This window comes from Euleptes europaea, chromosome 2, assembly GCF_029931775.1.
Source record: "Euleptes europaea isolate rEulEur1 chromosome 2, rEulEur1.hap1, whole genome shotgun sequence".
Lineage (NCBI taxonomy): Eukaryota > Metazoa > Chordata > Lepidosauria > Squamata > Sphaerodactylidae > Euleptes > Euleptes europaea.
The window spans coordinates 108,954,188-108,975,063 of NC_079313.1; the positions used below are offsets into that span (position 1 = coordinate 108,954,188).

The 20,876-nt window shown below is 45.6% G+C and overlaps 1 protein-coding gene across 1 annotated transcript; it reads left to right on the top strand.

Moving 5' to 3' along the window:
- The first annotated feature begins 916 nt into the window (after window positions 1-916).
- MYBL2 (MYB proto-oncogene like 2) lies at window positions 917-19,817 on the top strand. Its single transcript, XM_056844870.1, has 15 exons — window positions 917-926; window positions 3,177-3,225; window positions 4,896-4,986; window positions 6,363-6,431; window positions 6,645-6,737; window positions 7,177-7,397; window positions 7,529-7,685; window positions 8,715-8,984; window positions 10,679-11,065; window positions 13,420-13,559; window positions 13,999-14,098; window positions 15,591-15,704; window positions 16,790-16,906; window positions 18,182-18,331; window positions 19,638-19,817. Exons 1-15 carry the CDS (start codon window positions 917-919, stop codon window positions 19,764-19,766), a joined length of 2,097 nt encoding a protein of 698 aa, XP_056700848.1. The 3' UTR covers window positions 19,767-19,817.
- The last annotated feature ends 1,059 nt before the right edge of the window (window positions 19,818-20,876 follow it).

Genomic DNA, 20,876 nt, shown 5'->3' on the forward strand with positions numbered 1-20,876 from the left:
TTAGCTCACTCATCATCCCCAAATGATGCAGGGCAGAAAAAGGCAATTGTACAGCTACCACCAGCTGCCATTGCTGAGGAGGGACCTGAGCCAAGCAGTCCCCTGAGGGTGAGGCAGAGTTGCTGGGGGTTAGCTCTGTTTTCCCCTGGCCCCCAGCAGCCCTCTAAGGCAGTGGCCCACTTGGAGATTTCCCTGTAAGTTAAATGGCCAGTCGGCCCTTGTAAGCAACCCAATTCTAGACATGTTTATTCAAAATAAGTCCCACTGAGTCTACTGCTTTAGGTTGCAATCTCCAGTGTCCCATGAAATTCCTTGAGGCTGGTCTGAATTATGAGAAATATCCCAGGAAAAGACAAGCAATTCTTATTCTGACACTTAATCAGCCGCATGCATTGCCCAGTCTATACTGGTTTATGCTGCATTTTCTGTGCATTCTGGAGTGGGGGGAGTCCTCTAAAGTTAACTGTTTCTATGACTGGTCCCTTTCTAAGCTGCTAGGAAAATATTCTTCAATTCCACATTAAATGAAACAGATTTCTGCCGATCAGAAAATGCGAGTTTCTGAAGAGCAACAGTGCCATCTATTGGCATTGACACACGAACACATGAAGCAGCCTTATACTGAACCAGACCATCAAGGTCCGTCCAAATCAGTATGGTCCACTCAGACTGGCAGCGGCTCTGCCTAGTCCCTTAAACTGGAGATGCCTGGGATTGAACCCTGGGACCTTCTGCATACCAAGCAGAGGCTCTACAACTGAGCCACAGCCCCTCCCCAAGCTGTTTTCCCCATACCGGGAGTCAAACCCGGGCCAATCTAATCTCGGAAATATGAACTAATCTTGGAACTAATCAGACTAATCTCGGAAATATGAATTTATAACATAGATAAATGGTTACTCTCCTAACTTTGCCCATGTCGTGCTGTGAGGAAGTCCAGTCACAGATGTGGGGGCAGGGTGTGTGTGTTAAGTGCCGTCAAGTCGCTTCCGACTCATGGCGACCCTATGAATCAATGTCCTCAAAATGTCCTATCTTTAGCAGCCTTGTTCAGGTCTTGCAAATTGAGGGCAGTGGTTTCCTTTATAGAGTCAATCCATCTCTTGTTGGGTCTTCCTCTTTTCCTGCTGCCTTCAACTTTTCCCAGCATGATTGTCTTTTCTAGTGACTCTTGTCTTCTCATAACGTGACCAAAGTACAACAGCCTCAGTTTAGTCATTTTAGCTTCTAGGTCAGTTCAGGCATGATTTGATCTATAACCCACTGGTTTGTTTTTTGGGCAGTCCACGGTAACCGTAACACTCTCCTCCAACACCACATTTCAAAGGAATCCGCATTCTTCTTATCAGCTTTCCTATCAGAGGGGGCAGGGAGGGCAGTTTTATTGATGAAAGCACAAGAGAAATATGTTAAACCCCACTCTCTGCCCCAACACTGTAGCCCCAAATTTTCTTGGGGGAAAAAACAAACAAAAACAAATGCTTGGAAGATCCTTTTCCTGGATTTCCTAGAGTCGTGTTGGGTTTGGAGCAAGACCTGGTTCACAGGTACAGACCCCCCCCCCCCCAAGTGTTTGGTGGCTGGAATGGATCCAGCTACAAACCAGAACATATTCTCCAAGCACAACCTATGGCACAGAGGAACCTTCCTGATTGGCTAGTGCTCTAATAGCTTTATGACGGTATTAATGAATTAAGACGGCAACCCCAATATCTCAGTAATATCCAGGGGGCTATTAATGGGCGGACAAGGCTTAAATCCTCCAGTCTCCATTGGTTGGAAAGCAAACAGGGCGAAAACGCAGGGGAGGTTCTGCCTTGGATTTGCCGCTCATCTTGGGGAATTATGTAACCTATTAGCATTTTTAATTTTTTTAATTATAATTGATAATATTGGTAATTAGGTTATATAAGACAATGGGTATATAATGGACATTAGGAATAAATAGAAAATTATAAATAATTATATACTAGTTTAGTAAGAATAGATAATATTCAATATAAAGGAGGGACTAGATTATGAATAGGTTAGAGCAGGGGTGGGGAACGTCAGGCCCGGGGGCCGTTTAAGGCCCGTGGCGTCATTTGGTCTGGCCTTTCGTGGGTCCTGGCAGATCTCTAGCTCAGAAGGATCTAAGGCGTGATCCACCCCCTCCCACGGACAAGAATAGCCTGTATTCAAGGCAGATGTGAGTTTGTTTTGCCAAGAAAAGGAACCCTTTCCCCCCCTTGCAGAAGAGTCATTAGCTATGGAGCTTCTAGGACCACCCAAGAAACTGTGCTTACCCTTTCCCACCTCGGCCGTGGGGAAACGTATTGGTCGGCTAACTTTTAAGTTGATAATGATAATTTTGTATGACCCACAAATGATTTATAAGTATCCAAATGGCCCTTGGCAGAAAAAATGGTTCCCCACCCCTGGGTTAGAGGAAGCTGTGTGTGTGTGTGGGGGGGGGGGGGGAGTCCAAATTGTTAGATGTATTTAACATTGCAGGTATACATTAAGCTATATATTGCTACTTACTAACATATGGAATGATAAGCTTTATGAAATACCGAATAAGATGGATTATGTTATTATGGGAAAATTAATAATAATAATAAAAAAAAGATTTGCCGCTCATTGGATGCACATTTCTTCCATCTGAATGGTCAAAACTCTGAACGGGGGCTTATTTTTTGAGTTTTGAGAATTTGGCTGGGGGGGGGGAAATGTGCATTTGGAGAGCGGCAAAGCCCAGGCAAGACCTCCCGGGCGTTTCCGCCCTTGCGTTTCAGCAGCCCCGAGCGACATCTGGGCGATCCGCAGCTCATAAAACCAAGGATTTTATGAAATAAAATTAAGCTCCTTTTTGGGGGGGGGGCGGATGCTCCGATCCCTCGCCACCGGTGGAGGATCCGCCGCCCGCCCCACCGCCCCTAGCCCGCGCGCGCCTCTTTCCCTCCTCCCTTCCTCCTTGGCCGCCCCCCTCCTGGTAGTGTGCTGCGCGCGCGCGCCGCCGGAAAAGGTCGCTGGTTGGGGCGGAGTTGGCGCGAGATAGGAAAGTGCTTTTGGTGTCTCCGGCGGGCTGGTCGGCGCGCCGGGGCAGCTGCGCGCGCGATTGGCGGGGGTCCCTTCCCAGCGGTTGCAAGATCCAGCCGCGTCGCAGCCTCCCCCCCCCCCCTACCCCCCGAAAGTATATTGCATTGCTTTGCATGCGGGGAAAAGGGCAAAGATGTCTCGCGGGTGAGTCGGGTCGCGTGCACTTGGGGGCGTCTGCTCTGGAGGGAGCACGTCGTTAGGATGGTCTGGGATGGCGACCCCCCCCCCTTAATTTTTGGCTGCAGCCTCTCTCTTCCCATAGAAGCAACGCTGGCTCTAATTTTTGACCGTGTCTTATTTCCCCCGTGCACGATCCACCATAATGGGGGATCCACTATGGTGGATCGTGCATGGGAAAAGAAGACATTCAATGATTTCATGCCTCGGTGGGGAGTGGAAGCAGCTATCAATCCTATGCAGCGTGCTTGGGGGGGGGGCTCTCTTTAAGGTGCCTAAAATGGCCCGCGTGGAACAGAAGGGCGGGGAACAGCTGCAGGTCCCCCCCCCTTTCCCCATGCTCAGTTTAATGTTGCATGAATTGGATGCTGCTTTTACAAGGAATGGTAGCTTCGCTATGGGACTGTGGCCACAGTTGAAATGGGATCAGCTTCTTACCCCCCCCCCCCACCCCTGTGGCTAAGGGCCTCTTGGTGTCAATGAACTGCAGGATATGGGTTCAGGGCCACTGGCAAAGATGGCAATGGTTCATATGTTATACATAATATTGTTCCAATACAAATCTTATTCTTCTTAATTAACTGTTTTCATGACAAAATTCATAAAAAGGGAGTCATTGCACGCTAAAAGGGGAGCCTAAGGTTTGTTACCTGAGTTACAACATGCTCCATAAAAATCTGTTGCTGCAGGCTCCAAATGCGGCAGGGGGAGGGAAGGGTATTTTTTTTTTAATGGCTATTTCTTAAGGTCTTATATGGAACTGGCATCAAAGAATGTCCAGGTTCCCTGAGCTTAGAACTGGCTAAATTCTGGAAAGGGGTCTGTTTGAGTCCATTTAGTACTAGAACATGCTTGGTCTTCAGTGAGCTTCCCTGGGGAAAGAATTCCAAAGATATGGGGCAGCCACTGTAATCTCCATGCCCTTGGGGTTCTGGTGTGGTGAACAGAATTAGTAGGTCTACCACAATTTGTATCATCCCCCTTCCCTGCCTCCCCATTTGCTTGTTTTGTTTCTTATGCTGACTTTCCATCTAAGACTGCCATCGTGAGAGAGTAAGTCCCATTGAACTCTTTACTTATGAGTAAACACACATAAGATCACACATCAGCATGAGAGCCAGTGTGGTGTAGTGGTTAAGAGCAGTGGACTCTGATCTGGAGAACCGGGTTGGTTTCCCCACTCTTCCACATGAAGCCTGCTTCCGCCTTGGGCTAGTCACAGCTCAGAGCTCTCTCAGCCCCCCCTACCTCACAGGGTGTCTGTTGTGGGGAGGGGACGGAAAGGTGATTGTAAGCCGGTTTGATTCTTAAGTGGTAGAGAAAGTCGGCATTTAAAAATCAACTCTTCTTCTTCATCATCATCACTGTGCATATTCAGGATGAGGTCCCCTGGAGGTGTGTTCACACTCCTGGACTCACATTCAAGTTGGTTAAAGGATTCTTTATCTCCACCCTTTCAATGCATGCTGTTGAAAGGTGATTTCTCTAATCCGTACTGGTAATTAACGAATGGGGTGATTGATGAACATTATTTTCTCTAATGGAGTAAACTGGAATTCTGAGTTGCCCCATCAGTAAAGTGATGGAGAGACTTGAAAATCCAGGGTAACGCTTTCACACACACACTGTCTTTGTAGAAGTGAAGAGCAAGATGAACTGCTTTATCAAGACTCAGATGTAGCAGAACGGCGGGATAACCGGTGCAAAGTCAAGTGGACACGTGAAGAGGTATGGAGAATGGCCATGGGGTGCTAAAGTAGGAGTGGGCCTAGCTGGAAGCCAGGTATGGGAAGGCTCCTTGGAACATGGATCTGTTCACATACTCTGTCTGCCACTCCTTCCTTAGAGGAAGGGTTGGAATAGCTTTGCCTAGTCTGGCCATGAAGGAGCTAGAAGGAGTCACGAAGGAGCTAGAAAAGTTTCTTAAGTGTAAGGATGTGTCACTGGCAACCAAAATCAGGTTTATTCATGCCATCCTATTCTCTATTACTATGTATGGGTGTGAGAGCTGGACAACGAAGAAAGCTGATTGGAAGAAAGTAGATTCCTTTGAAATGGGGTGTTGGAGGAAAGTGTTACGGATACCCTGGACCATCAAAAAAACAAATCAATGGGCTTTAGATCAAATCAATCCTGAACTGACCCTAGAAGCTATAATGACTAAACTGAGGCTGTTATACTTTGGACATATTATGAGATGACAAGAGTCATTGGAAAAGACAATCATGCTAGGAAAAGTTGAAGGCAGCAGGAAAAGAGGAAGACCCAACAAGAGATGGATTGACTCTATAAAGGAAGCCACGGTCCTCAATTTGCAAGATCTGAGCAAGGCTGTTAAGGATAGGACACTTTGGAGGACATTGATTCCTAGGGTCGCCATGAGTTGGAAACGACTTGATGGCACTTAACACAACACACACAGGCACAGAGTCTGGCCCGTTCTCTCCATTCTTAAGCATTATTCTCCTCTACTCTGAGGGCTAGGAATTTTGCTTTTAAATGCAAACAAGCCCTGATAGTCTCAGCATGTGAGATTCTGCACAAGGGATACATTCCAGACATTTGAAATCTATTCAAACAGCCTTTGTCGGCCAGAGTTCGTCAAATGATAATAAAGAAATGTACCCGTGCACTTGTGAATGGGTCGTTCTGAGGTAAAAACCTTGTCATCTGTGACTCACCTCTGAGCTTATGCTGTCATCCTGGCCGCAGCTTGAGCAGAAGAGTAACATCGAAAAGGGCATCCTGTCCTTGATGGATGAGGCAGAGCAGTCAAGGTCTTGCCAGTAAGCACAGATCATCACTGGGTCAGACATTCCCCTCAGTTCTTTACTTGGCCTTCGCAGACATGGCTACCCTACGGCTCATTCACATTTCAACTTTTTTTTCCATTCCAAGAAGCTCCTGATACTCACGGTCATCATTTTGTGCGAATAGGTAAATGCATCGGTTTTTCCAGGAGCATTGTGAATAGCGCACACTTAGGTTGGCGGGCTCCCAGTACACATAACGGTAACTCGTTTAAAGGACAAATATCCTTTTATGAAACAGGATGTTTGGACAGATGCCTATGTGAATGGCTGACCACATCATTGCTCTTACAGGATGAATTATTGAATTCCCTGGTGACAAAGTATGGACATGACTGGAAGTTCCTGGCAAGTCACTTTCCTGTAAGTGGAGTTCTTTAGCAGAGTGGCAAGTTTTCGTTGTGCTATTTTGTTGGGAGCTCTTTTCCAAGGGCGGGGTGGGGGGAGAGCACAGTTACCAGAACCAAAGGGCTAGTTGACTATCAGAGAATTCTCCCTTTGATGTTTTTGACTTCTCTTCTTGCCTTCCCAACACTCTTTCCTCTAAATTGTACCTATTGGAATTGACTTTTGCAGAACCGCACCGAACAGCAGTGTCAATACCGCTGGCTAAGGGTGTTAAACCCAGTCTTGGTTAAAGGGCCTTGGACTAAACAAGAAGACCAGAAGGTAAATCAGTGCTTACTTTCTTTGTTCTAATGCTCCCCTATCTTTGCAAGTCAAAGGTCTTTGTACACTGGAGTGGCAGGAGAATTTCTGCATATTATTCCACCAAGACAGCGGCAAGAGCAAAAGAAAGATGGCAACTCTAACCTTTAAAAACGCACAGAACCTTGTGCTGTCCTGTCTTGCCAATCGGTGCAAGGATGGGGGATAAAAGAGAAGATGAATGTGTTTCTTTTTTTAATGAGATAGGAAAATAAAAGATCTTCACAGTATGGCAAACATATCTGTACAAAATCTCCGCAGCCTCTGTTCTGATTGCTTTAGGGAGGCTCATTCTTTTGCTTATCTGGGGTTCTTTGTTAGAGCTGCAGGTTTGCGAAGGGCAACACCCTACAGGCAAGCTTACCCCCTAAAACCCTTCCTTTTGTTTATCCCAAATAAGGTGATAGAGTTGGTGAAAAAATATGGCACAAAGCAGTGGACGCTCATAGCCAAGCACTTGAAAGGCAGGCTGGGGAAACAGTGTCGAGAACGCTGGCACAACCACCTGAACCCTGAAGTGAAGAAGTCATCCTGGACAGAGGAAGAAGACCACATCATTTGCGAGGCTCACAAGGTTCTGGGGAACCGATGGGCTGAGATTGCGAAGCTACTCCCAGGGAGGTAGGTTCTGCGCACAAAGGCCTATTGGGTCGTTCTAATTTGGAAAGGGATGGCTTAATTGACCAGGAAAATGCTAGGCTGCTTCTCTTTATGGCGCTTCCACTTACTGCCCATGGTGTCTCTTTTTGCAGGACGGACAATGCTGTGAAGAACCACTGGAATTCCACTATCAAAAGGAAGGTGGACACAGGTCGTTTTCTTAATGAAACTAAAGAATCCAGTTCCCTCTATCTGCTGGTGGAGGCAGAAGGCAAGGAAAGCCAAAGTGTACAGGAAACTGCAAGCCAGGTGTGGCAAACTTTGGTCTCTCTCTTCTCCCCCCCCCCCCGGAAATTAGCATTTGTATTACCTTAGTGTGGCAGACATCCAGTCTGGGAATTGTCACAATATTCAGTGCATCTCCCTTTCTGCAGGTACGGATAAGGATGCAAACGTCAGTTTCGTTTGTGTGGCATTTTGCAAGACCACGTTTAGTCCAGTAGGCAAATCTGATTATGGTTGAAATAAGGCAGAGATCTGTAATCGCTGAACTATTCCTTATTTTGAGGCGTGACTTTGGCTTTGGGGAGAGGCTGTGGCTCAGTGGAAGAGCCAGTGATTTGCAAGCAGAGGTCCCAGGTACGATCCCTGGCATCTCCAGTTAAATAGACAAGGCAGCAGGTGATGTGAAAAATTTCTACCTAAGACCCTGGAGAGCCACTGCCAGTCTGAGCAGACAAATATTGACTTTAATGGACCTATGGTCTGATTCACTCTAAGGCAGCTTCATCTGTCTTGTAATTTAACAGCATCCAACTCTTGTAGCTGACCAGGGGGGAAGTGAGAGTTATAAATAAGACTAAATTGATGGGAACAAAACAGAAACAAAGCCATGCATGTCTACTTTTTAAAATTTCTTGTTATTTTGGTGATATCAGCCAAACAAAAAATAAAACCTAAGACCAAAACAAAAGAACCTGAATATTACTATTAAATCAATAATAATAAAAGTCAGAATGGGGAATGAAGTTTCCATTGAAATATAATGATGACCAGTGTAATGCACACAACACATAATTAGGTCTAGCTGAAAGGAATTGAGTTGAGCTGAGAATCTGGTGGGTTGTGAAACGACAAGCGCCCCAGAAGCATCATGTCGCTTTATGCATCTCCTGGCCGGAGCACCAATGAACCTTGACCTGGCTCTGTCAAGTGCCGTTTTGGCCTCTGCCTCAAGAATTTACTGTCCAAACTGGCAACCTCGATGTTCTTTGACTGCAGCCGATTACTTGTATTACCACATGCAACAACGGAAAATTCTCTTTTGGTGTTCCACAGCCCACCTTTTTAGCCAACTGGCCCGCAAATGACTTGGAAATCAAAGAGGAGGAAGCCAGTACTGAAGAGCCAGTCGGCTTCCACCAGCTGCCTTGCGAGCAACCACCTGTGGGCCTGGAGCCGGACGGTGCCGAGGAAGCCTCGGAAAACACAGCGCCGCATGATGCCTTGGGGGAAGAGTCTCCATACACGTGGGTGGTAGAAGCTGGCAGCTACCTGTGTACTGCTGCCGTTCCATCCATTACAGAAGCTCTGAATATGATCGAATCTGTAAGAAGTGGAATATTATTTATTTCCATAAGACAGTGCACTGGGGTGGGGGCTGCATTTGGAGCTATGCTAATCCTCAGAGACCCTTCTGTAAACTTTTCTGCAGCCGATCATCCTGATCTTTGGAATTCTTCTTTCCCTCCCACCCTCCAGATTTGGGATTTTACTTTTCATTATTGAAAAGCTATTAAGAAGTATAACACTAGTAAGAGTAGGAGCCCTGTGGCACAGAATGGTATGCTGCAGTACTGCAGACAAAAGCTCTGCTCACAACCTGAGTTTGATCCTGATGGAAGTCGGTTTCAGGTAGCCGGCTCAAGGTTGACTCAGCCTTCCATCCTTCCGAAGTCAGTAAAACGAGTACCCAGCTTGCTGGGGGTAAAGCGTAGATGACTGGGGAAGGCACTGGCAAACCACTCCGTAAACATAGCCTGCCTAGTAAATGTTGGGATGTGACGTCATCCCATGGGTCAGTAATGACCTGGTGCTTGCACAGGGACTACCTTTACCTTTTAAGTATAGAAAGTGATCTGTTCTCTCTAGTCGAGCATGCCTATTATTTTGGGTGTGGTGGAACACAAGCAGGATGGTGCTGCTGCACTCGTCTTGTTTGTGGGCTTCCTAGAGGCACCTGGTTGGCCACTGTGTGAACAGACTGCTGGACTTGATGGGCCTTTGTCTGATCCAGCAGGGCCTTTCTTATGTTATTATGATTAAAACTAAGCAAAAAAACACTCCAGTGCTGCAGCATGTGTTCTAATCGGGCAGGCTGTAAGTTGAAGTGCAGTCCTAAGCAGAGTCGTATCCTTCTAAGCCCGTTGACTTCAGCGGACTTAGAAGGGTGTAACTCTGCTTAGGATCGTGCTGTGGATCTTGCATTGAAGAGACTGCTCAATGCTACATATCCATGAAAGTTTTGGTATGGTTGCTGGCACTGGCAAGCTTCATGCAGCGTGTGTTCACTTGATTTGGTTGCGGATTTTTTTTTAAAAAAATTATGATGCATTTTTGTTGTGATATTTAGTCCTAAGGAAACTACTGTATAGGAGAGGAAAATGAAACCTTGTACCAAATACTGTGTTCTAATTGGAAAGGAGTCTCTTGAGAATGGGGTGTAATAATATAACTGGGGGTCTCCATGGGTGTGTGAAGATTCCAGGACTAAGTTTGACCATTCGATATATAACAACCCAATTTCAATACTGGTGGCAGTGGTTTTTTCTATCCCTTCCCTCCTCTTTCTTTTTGTCGCATCATACTTTGGTTTGGGAGGGGCTGTGGCTCAGTAGATCATCTGCTTGGCATGCAGAAGGTTCCAGGTTCAATCTCTGGCATCTCCGGGTATCAAGTTGTAGGTGATATAAAAGACTTTCACCTGAGACCCTGCAGAGCTGCTGCCAGTCTGAGTAGACAGTTCTGACCTTGATGGATCAAGGTTCTGATTCAATTTAAGGCAGCTTCATGTAAGCCTGGGGTAAATCTCTACCGATGGAAAGGATTTCTGTAACCCAAATGGGACTTCCTCACCTTTCATCTCCTCTTGCTTCTTGGGAACAGGGGACCTCCAAGACCAGCTCAAGGAGGTTGTTAGAGGTCTGCAGTGGGAAGGGGGTATTAACTTTGCCCCCCCCAATTGATGGAAACTTGCTGCAGTTTTACCCTTTGTTTCTGAAAGCTTTTCTTTTTTGGGTCAGGACCCCGACGGCTGGTGTGATCTTACTCAGTTTGACCTGCCGGAGGATCCCTCCGCAAGCAGTAGCCCCGATAACCACACCTCCATCAAGCCCTACTCTTCCTCGCCAAACGTGACCGAGTACCGTTTGGATGGCCACACCATTTCGGACCTGAGCAAAGGCAGCAAGGGTGAGCTCATTCCCATCTCCCCGCGCACCGACATGATCTTCGGCACGCCACCCTCCGTGCTCAAGCGGCAGAAGAAGAGAAGAATCAGCCTCTCGCCGGTCACAGAGGGAAGCACCGCCACCAGCCTCTCCTTCCTGGATTCCTGTAGCAGCATGACCCCCAAGAGCACCCCCGTCAAGAGCACCCCTGTCAAGACACTGCCATTCTCCCCCTCTCAGGTGTGTGGGGGTGAAGCAGCTGGCCAGCAGGCACCAGGGATGAGACAGCGGCTCTTACTTCTGGATGTAGCATTTTATCACCTAGCTGGGTACCCAAGGATGGGTGGAAGAGAGAATATAGTCGAGAAATATATATCAGAATTAAAAACATTAAAAATGATAAAACATGGCACAATGGCATCTCGTAAGGTTGATAGACTTGAAGCACACGCCATACCAGGTTGATATTTGCACACACATTCTGAATGGGAGACTAGTACAGCCCAGTGTAGAACAAATTGCAGGCATTCCAACTAGAGGGCTTTGTAATTTGAAATTTATTATACACCCTACACTCATGCCTGGGCTAGTATATAGTTGTCTGGCTATGTTGATGTATTTGTAAATACTTGTGTGTGCATTATATGGGTTTTAACTGACCACTGAAGAAGGCCTGTGGGCCGAAACGCATATGGCGTGTGGTTCAAGTCTGTCAACCTTACGCGATGCCATTGTGCCATTGTTTATTATTTTTTAATGGTTTTCATTCTGATTTAGCGCCTTAAAATTAAAAAATATATTTCTCAACTGTATTATTTTATCTCTTCCACCCAACCCTTGGGTACCCAGCTTTTGGTTTTTAGGTTGGGTTTCTTTCTCCTTTCCCCCCGTTTTTTGCATTTTGTCATGTAGCCAGATTGCCATTTATATTCTAGAGGTGTCTGGATCTGGACACGGTGACTAAATGCTTAGAGCAGGGATGTCCAATCTTTTGGGGGACTTCTGGAATTCTGAGGGCAGGGAAGGGGTGCCATCACAAAAGTGCTGCCATGGTTGCTGAACCCAGTCACGAAATGCTGGGCAGTTGCAGCTCTTTGTGAATGGGTGTACCATGTAGACACAAAGGTAATGCCTCCTGGGTTCTTCTGTAGGATCTCCTACTCTATTGGGGTGGAAGAAAGCCAGGACTGGATTTTTGCTTTTGGAGAAGAGATGCTTTATCCAAGAAGCAAATGGGTGCCAGGATTGGCCAGTGTTGTGGCACTGAGCTGGGGTCTCTGGCTTAGAGCATACTTCTGAAGACTTTTCTGTTTTCCTGTCCTGCCTGCAATCTACCAATTTATGCAGGCGGAGCTGCTCAGTTGTGAGAATTGAAGAGAAATTCACAAATCTAGAAACTGCCTTAGATCCTGCTTTTTCAATTACATTTTAAGTCATGGTAGTTAATCTTCAGTCGTTTTAATATTTTATGCATAAATTGGCCTCTTCCGGGAAAGATCAGATTAGGCTGTGAGCCCCATGAATGTCAGTGAAATAAAGGTTTCCCGTTTAAGGTTTCTGGATGTGGGAGCCTTTCTGGGTCTTAAATGTAACATGTGAAGTTGCCCTTGGTTGCATTATTTTGATAAATGATCATCTGGCCTTAGGTAGGTCTTTGTTTTTGACTGGATCTGGTGTTTTTTCTTTAATTGGGTAGTAACTTAATGATGAAAAATTTCTAAGAGGTGGATTCCGTGTTGTCTCTAGCAAAGGCTGCAGGTGTTAGTAGATCCACATAATTTGGGATTTTCTGTCATTCTAACCACCACCACCACCACCCGGAAATGTTCTTGGCTTTATGTTTTTCTAGGCATCCCGTGAAATGGGATCTACTGATCTACGTATTATAGGTTTCTTTGGCACTAGCATAAATCATAATTCAAATGTAAAGCGAGACCAGGTATCTTGTTTTTACACCCCTAACCAAATGTAGGGGAAAGGTATTGGATTATCCCTGGATGCTTTCTGCTGTAAACCTGTATTCGCAGTTTTCTGGAAGCCCATGAGAAGCTTGCTGGAGACAGCAGAAACCAGCATGCCATTGAGGCAGGATTTGGGAATGAATCCTGGACACGTGTTAATACCAAAACTTCACATTAAAGTCTTATTTCAAACTTCCTGTTGACAACTGTATACTTCATAATGTCAGGTTAGGACCGGATAGGTTTTTGCCCCTCAAAATGTAATGTTATTTGACGTAGAACCATCAACTTTGTTACTTGGAAGGGATTATGCAAGCGTATTTTGTATCTGCAAAGAATTTAGGATTCAGAATGGTTTGGCAAGGAAGGAGGGAAGGTGTGGAAGGCAGGTTATTGGGAGCTACAAAGAGGGGTAGAGGGTTCTGTAAGAGACAATTCCATGAATACATGGCTGTGTCTGACCTTGAATAAAATTACAATTGCCTTTTTGTTGAGTGGTGTCAGTTGGAAAGTCACTTTATCCGTTATTGTCACGCTGGCTCAAAAATAGTAGTTTAATCCATGTTTTTAATTCAGCATCAGGCTTTCTTTCTGCAACCATCTTATCTGTGGTGAATCTTTTTTGTTTGGCAGTTTCTAAATTTCTGGACCAAACAGGATACGCTGGACCTTGAGAGCCCTTCATTAACCTCCATACCTGTGTGCAGCCAGAAAGTAATAGTGACCACTCCATTACACCGAGACAAGACACCATTGCTCCAGAAAAATTCTGCGTAAGTCATCGTCCCATTATTCTCTCCCAGCTTGTACCCTGCAGGCAGGAACATCTAAGTCTGACCAACTGTGGTGTCTCTGGGCCCAGTGTTTCCCACCTCATTTTATGGCAGTAGCTGGTATGGTTCTAGTGAGTCCCTCATAAGACCTACTGAGCTGCTACAGAATGAGTTACAGCGTTGTGGTATCAACAGCTCCAAGATTCATCTTGGGTGGGATCCACCGTTAACTGCTTTCTGGCTTGTCCCATGTTTCAGAGGCATTCCAGGAAGCGGACCACCTTTCTGTGACACCTAAATATTCTCATGCAGATGGTTCCCGCACAAAGCTGAATCACCTAGTTGTGGCTTCACATCCTCACTTGTTACCTCTGTCTGAATCCTCTCTTGGACTGAAAATCCAGAACTCTAAACACCCCCCTTCCTTTTGCGTTTTCAGGTTTGTGACACCTGATCAGAAATATGCAGCAGACAACACGCCTCGTACACCGACGCCTTTCAAGAATGCTCTGGAGAAGTATGGTCCCCTGAGGCCTTTGGTATGTATGTGGCTGGTCCCATGAATCCTTCCTGCAGAGTGTTACGTTGTACTTCTGATGTTGTGACCCTCCCTAGGAATCCTTCAAGCAGTGGCCTCAAAAAGCCAGTATTTAGAGATATTCTCATGTTCAACAGAAATAAAGCTTGGTAGGGAAAAACCAGAAGGCTTTAGGGTAGACTGATATTGTTGCTCTCTGCTGGACTACTAATATTGGTTCAGGTTTGCTCAGTCTAATGGTGCTCTGGCTGCCTAAAGAGATTTATTTAATAACAAAACGGGTGGCTAAGATACCTTGCAGCTTTCAGTACCTTTGTGACCCCCTCAACAAACAAAGTAAATAAAATAAAGTATTTGCTTTTCCTGGGGATAATCTGGTTTCTCAATTCAGGCATTTTCTTCCCTGAAAGCTGCTGACACTGTTAGAAAATGAAATAAATGTATGTGGACTTTATTTTTCTGCCTTTTGTCCTCGATAATGTGACTTTTCTGAGGTGGCTGATAATCCCATAGCTTCCGGGGTCTTGCTAGTTTTGTTTTAAGTTACATTTTCATTGAAGCTTGAGGGGGTATCCGTTTGGAAAGGGATTTGGAAGCCGACTAACGTCAGCTCCACCCCTTGGAATACCCCAGGAATGCTCCCCCCACGCCGGCTTGGGTTTTCCCTTCCAGGAATTCCGTGATGGCACAGCTGTGTTGGCACCAGGGGCCGGTGCAGCTCCACAGCTCCCAGACGTTGGCGTGTTTGTTCCCTTGCTGGCGTAAGTGCCACCTCCTTCCGTGATAGGGTGGCACCTATGCCAGTGTGGGGTCACACCGACTGCTGAGGTGCTTCGCCCCCCCTTTCAGGATTGCAGCCTTAAAAAGGTCGGAGTCCCCTCTGCTGTGGTGGTTATCCACCCAGCTTTGTGATGATCTTGCCCTCTACACAGATTTATGTGCATGCAGTGCTCATGAGCCTTCACAACTGCTGCTTGAACTGTAATCTATTATGGCACATGGGGTAAGATCCTCTTAGATGCCAGGGCATGGAAGACCTTCTGCCTAAATTGGCCTTCACGTTCTACCTCCAGGACCCCCAAAGTTTCGGAGAGGCTTTTCTCTCCCCCCCCCCCATTCTTTTGCCAAAGCAAATGAAGGAAGGAGCTAGCAGTGAGGAAGCATGAAATAATGTATTTGCTTTCTTTATGATCTCTCTCACTGAGACACAAGGCGGATGCCAAAATACAATGCAAATAAAGACAAAAGTGTACAAGTAACAAATGATGAAACTGTGTTGCAAGCTTGAGAAAAAAACAGAATTTACTACCTAAAAATTAACAGAATAAATCTGATGCATACATATAGATTGGGATAGTGCTTTGCAAATGGAGGCTGGAAGTGTGCTGCTGTGTAGGCTGTGACTGTACGTGCACTCAAAAATTGAACCGGATGCTGCTCTGCCACTTACCACGCATCCTCTGGTTTCTCCTCTTTCACATTGTTAATCTCAGCCGCCAACACCTAGCCTAGAAGAAGATTTGAAGGAGGTACTACGGAGTGAAGCTGGTATTGAGCTGATCATAGAAGATGATGTGAAGGCAGAGAGGCAGAAGAGGAAGCAAGGCGTAAGCATCTATATTCTGTGCCATCTTGTGCTTTTCATCAGCCTTGGGACTCCTGATGTGTATACAATAGGCTTGGGTCACTACCTTGGGCTAGTCACACTCTCTCAGCCCCACCTACATCACAAGGTTTCTGTTGTGAAGAGGGGAAGGGAAGGTGATTGTAAGCTGGTTTGATTCTTCCTTAAGTGGTAGAGAAAGTTGGCATATAAAAGCAAACTCTTCTTCCTCCTCTTCTTTCTATTCTTCTTTTTCTTCTTCCTCTTCTTCCTCCTCCTCCCTGTCTTGCTGTAGAAGATGCCTCTTGCTGTGAAGGCTTTTCAGTAACAATATAAATGCTCTGGTGTTCCAGAGGGTAAGAATAGATCTAATGAACTTGCATTACAGGAGAGCAGATTTCAGCTGAACGTTAGGAGAAATTTCGCAACGGGCAGAACAGTTCAACAGTGGAACCCATTCCCTAGGAGGGTGATGGTCTCTCCATCACTGGAGGTCTTCAAGCAGAGGTTGCCAGGCACATACACCTTAACTGTGGGAAGAGTACCTGTTAATAGCTCTCTGTGGCTTTCTGTCTTTGGCACTGGTATGGCAGGAGCTTTGCTGCCAACTATCGCAAGTGAAGAAAGCAGACAGAAAGTTGATTCATTTGAGATGTGATGTTGGAGGAGAGTTTTATGGATACCGTGGACCACCAAAATGACAAATAAGTGGGTTCTAGATCAAATCAAGTCTGAACTCTTCCAAGAAGCTAAAATGACCAAACTGCATACTTTGGTCATATTATGAGAAGACAAGACTCTACTGCTAGTTGAAGGCAGCAGGGAAAGAGGAAGACCCGGCATAAGATGGACTGATTCAGACAAGGAAGTTTGCAAGACATGAGCAAGGCTGTTAATGATAGGATGTTTAGGAGGTCATCGCAAATGTGTCCAATAAATATGTTGTCTGTAACTTGATGCTCAGAGGATTAAGCCTAAATAGGCACTTCCTATTGATCTCCAAATTCTGTCCTCCTGGTTTTGCTGCTTGTTAGTTCTGCAACTCTTTATTATTTCTTTACATTTCTTGTCCTTTTTTTCTCTCCCCAGTTGCACAGGAGTCCAATGAAAAAGGTCCGGAAATCCCTTGCCTTAGACATTATGGCTGAAGACTTGAAGTTGACCGTTTCCACCATGGCCAAGCCTGTGTGCTTCAAAAGAGCTCAGGTAAGCCGTGATCGGTTGGGAGAGTAGAAAGAGCTGGACCCCAAACCTGTAAAATGTGCATACTGAAACAGCTGGGAAGGTGTGCACTGAACATATTCAGCTGCCGCTGCATAGTCCACCAACATGTTTCTCGTGCTGAGACTATTAGCAGATCTTTTTTGCACTGTTAATCTTTGCAGGGGGTCTGTGCGCTCTTTGAGCTCCCCCTCTGTGTTTTTCGGAATGCAATGGAGGGGGCAGCGAATCTGATCAGAGTGGTGGTGAAGGAGGTGCTGAACCAGTTTTTCTTACAAGTGGCCTATGGCCTGCTTCCCCACCCCCCACCCCGAGGAAAAATACAGGGCCCCTATACCCCCCCCCCAACTGGTGGGAAAGCTGCTGGATAAATGCTATGTTGATTGGGAAATGCTCTGTAGGAAACAGTGAAGCGGCCTCCCCCACTCCACCCCAGTGACATTTGCAGGAGCCACCCCACTCAGCTGCACTTCCATTTGTTTGTTTTGAAAGGTAGATTGCTTCCTGGTAGATTGCTTCCAGGCCTTCCTGGTAGATTGCTTCCTGGTAGATTGCTTCCAGGCCTTGAAAAGAAGGCTAGGAAGTCACATTCCAAAATAAAACTGCAATTGCGATGTCATAGGAGAAACATACTAAACTGTGCCAGCAGAGACCATCATACCTACTAGGAATAGCGCCCCCCCCCTTTTGTGACATTTTGCAATATTTATGTTCTTCACTTTCTGTTTCCAGTTCACAAGGGTTGATAAGTCATTTCTGTAGAGCCAGTGTGGCGTAGTGGTTAAGAGCTGTGGACTCTAATCTGGAGAACCGGATTCGATTCTCCAGCCCTCCACATGAAGCCTGCTGGGTGACCTTGGGCCAATCACAGTTCTCTCAGAACTCTCTCAGCCCCACCTACCTCACAAGGTGTCTGTTGTGGGGAGGGGAAGGGAAGGCGATTCTAAGCCACTTTGAGACTCCTTAAAGGTAAAGTAGGGTATAAAAACCAGCTCTTCTTCTTCTAGATACTTTTTAGTATATTGGTGAGTGCGCTTGGTTTTGCATTTATCCATTTTAATGCATTCTCCTGGACTTTCCAGAATCCTTCTAAATCCCATATGGCTTTTTAAAACAGTTGTTGTGTATTTGTGCCTCATTAATTCTGACGCAGTTATCAGTGAAGTTCTGTAGTAGTACAGATCCAAGCAGAGTGACCCCTTTCTAAGCCCACTGAAATCTTTCCTTGTGACTCTTCCTCTTCTCTCTGATTGGTCGCAGCCTGTGAACTTCCTTTCCCAGTCCCTAAACCTGTCCTTGTCGAGCAGCAAGAATGACAGCAGCCTGCTCAACCGAGGGTTCATTCAAATAAAGACCGAGAAAGCCCCGTCTTCCAAGAGAGTCCAAAGCAAGTACAGGCCACCAGCTCCGGTAAGTGTGGCCTTGGCGCTCTCCGGTCTGTTTTAGCCACTTTCCAGCTATCACATCTCAACAGTGTTGGAGCTAGACAGTTAGAGGATGCTACTGTATTCATGCTTCCTCCCCGCCAAGAGACCTGCTGCAGTTTGGAAGCCAAAGGGGAGGAAAACCACTGTGCTGCTATGCCACCTGGGTCTCCCAAGTCCTACTGTGACACTACACTATACTGTGATTTATATAGGCTCGCTAGAGCTCAAATTTTCTTAAGAGTGGATTTTAAAAAAATCTTTATCTGGTGTAGAATATATACATCCTTGCAGCAACCAAAAAAAAATTACCTTGATGTAAAACCAACTGAAGAAAAGTGTCCTAGAAAACTGCATCTTATTTAGTCAGGAAATGTATGTGCCACCTCTTCAGAGACCGACATAGTGGGTGGAGATGTTAATTTGAGTTGCACAATACTGGAATTGCTCATAGTAGCCAGATAATTTCTGTTCCTTAGAGCAGAATACAGTATGAACTACTTCTGAGTAAAGTAAACAAGTCCACAAGAGGAGCTAGTGCACAAAACATTTTACAAGCTTGCCTGGAAAAGAAGCCCATTCTCACCAGCTTGCAAAACCCTTCTCTCTGCAAGTCAGTGTGGTTTAATGCTTAGGTGTGTCCCCGACTAGTATCTAGGAGATCTGAGTTTGAATCCCTGATCATGCTATGGAAGCTCACTGGGTGGCCTCAGGCCTGTCAAACACATCAAGGCTTCCCTACATCACAGGGTTGTTGTGAGGATAAAGTGTAAGTCGCCATGAACACATGAAGCTGCCTCATACTGAATCAGACCCTTGGTCCATCAAAGTCAGTATTGTCTACTCAGACCGGCAGCGGCTCTCCAGGATCTCAGGCAGAGGCCTTTCACATCAACTACTTGCCTGGTCCCTTAAACTGGAGATGCCAGGGATTGAACCTGGGACCTTCTGCATGCCAAGCAGAGGCTCTACCACTGAGCCATGGCCCCTCCCTTGGGTCTTCACTGGGGAGAAATGTGGGGTACAAATGAATTAAATAAATAAATCCTCTCCCTGCTTTGTTTGGAGGCAATTCTGACTTGCTAAAGTTAAGTGGCTGAGTATTTAAGTGTAAGGCTTTTCTCAATCTTGCAGTCTTCTCAGTTTGTTTTATGGGGGCTGGGGGGCAGCGGCTGAGACTGGGAAAAACCATTGTCTGCATGGAGAATAACTGCCAATCAGAACAAGTCATACTGAGCTAGGTGACTCAGTGAAAGGCGTGTCCATATGTTCATATATGTTCTCTCCCTTAGATGTCCAGTGCCTGGAAAACGGTGGCATGCGGTGGCTCTAGAGATCAGCAGATCATGCAAGACAAAGCTCGACAGATCTTGGGCGTGTTGAAACAGAACCACACATCACGGACACTGATCTTATCTTGAAGGACTCTGTAACCATTTGTAGTTTATTATTTTTATATCAAATGGGGCAAGGCAACAGGAAAGCAAACTCCCCCTACCCGCCTTCCATTTCCCCCACACCCAGTATTCTGTGATGGAGACTTCGATTAATTGTTCTAAATTCTGGGTTCTAAATGGGGTGTAGTTTTGGAAATCTTTTGTAGAGGGATACATGCCAGGAGTTGGACCCCACAGCCCAACATTATTAAAGTTGAGGTGTGCCCACTTTCCTTGACAATCCCCCTCTTCCAATTTCCATAAATAGAGCTTGACAGCTGTCCTGTCCTTGCCTTCAACTGACCTGCAAGACAGTAGGGTGAGTGGTGGATCCGTGCTTGGTAGAGAACAAGCCTTGACACTGTGGATTGGGTTTTGACCTCCTTGAGTGGATCCTTGAAAGTGCAATTCTCTAACGTCCCTGCTGGTTTCATCAGTACAATCATGTATTTTGCTCTTCTTGGCTTTTTCTTGGTGGGGGATCAGCAGCGGATTGGGACAGAAGGAAGAATACCTGTTGCACAGTGGAATTATCTATTCTTCTGCTCGTTAGATTGAAGGATAATATGTAAGGGTAGGAATAATCGCTTCTCTGGAGCATTGCTGTCTATCTTCATAATAATTAAAGAATCCCATCTTCTGAAGTGACACTAGCACGCCTGAGTTCCCTTATTCAGATCTGATGTTATACATTAGAGCCATATATATTGCGATTTTATAGAAACTGCACAAGAAAGAACTGAGCAACCTTGTCCACCGCAAAACTTTTTATGTTTCGTATCCTGGATCATATCAGCAATATGTAAGGGTCTCTTCCTATATTGCAAGAATGCTCAAGAGACTTGTTTAGCATATTTCCATTAGGACTGTTCATTCATTAAATAATTTTTAATTGGGTTAGGCAACTGTCTTCTACCCATTTAATCTTCAGAATAGGTATATTTTTGAGATTAGTGGAAACATGAGACCACTTAAAGTTTAATAAAAAAAAAAGCTGCCAGTGAGTGTTGGAAATCAAAGATATCTTCAGCATTTTCTTTCTTTTTTACACCAGAATCGGAATAGTCCCCAAACAGAAAAAATATGGCCTTCACT

Bases quoted from the DNA above. Each gene is read 5' to 3' on its own strand.
- MYBL2 (XM_056844870.1), top strand. The intron at 3,226-4,895 runs GTGAGTCGGGTC...CTGTCTTTGTAG, and splicing joins AGGGCAAAGATGTCTCGCGG to AAGTGAAGAGCAAGATGAAC. The intron at 6,738-7,176 runs GTAAATCAGTGC...ATCCCAAATAAG, and splicing joins CTAAACAAGAAGACCAGAAG to GTGATAGAGTTGGTGAAAAA.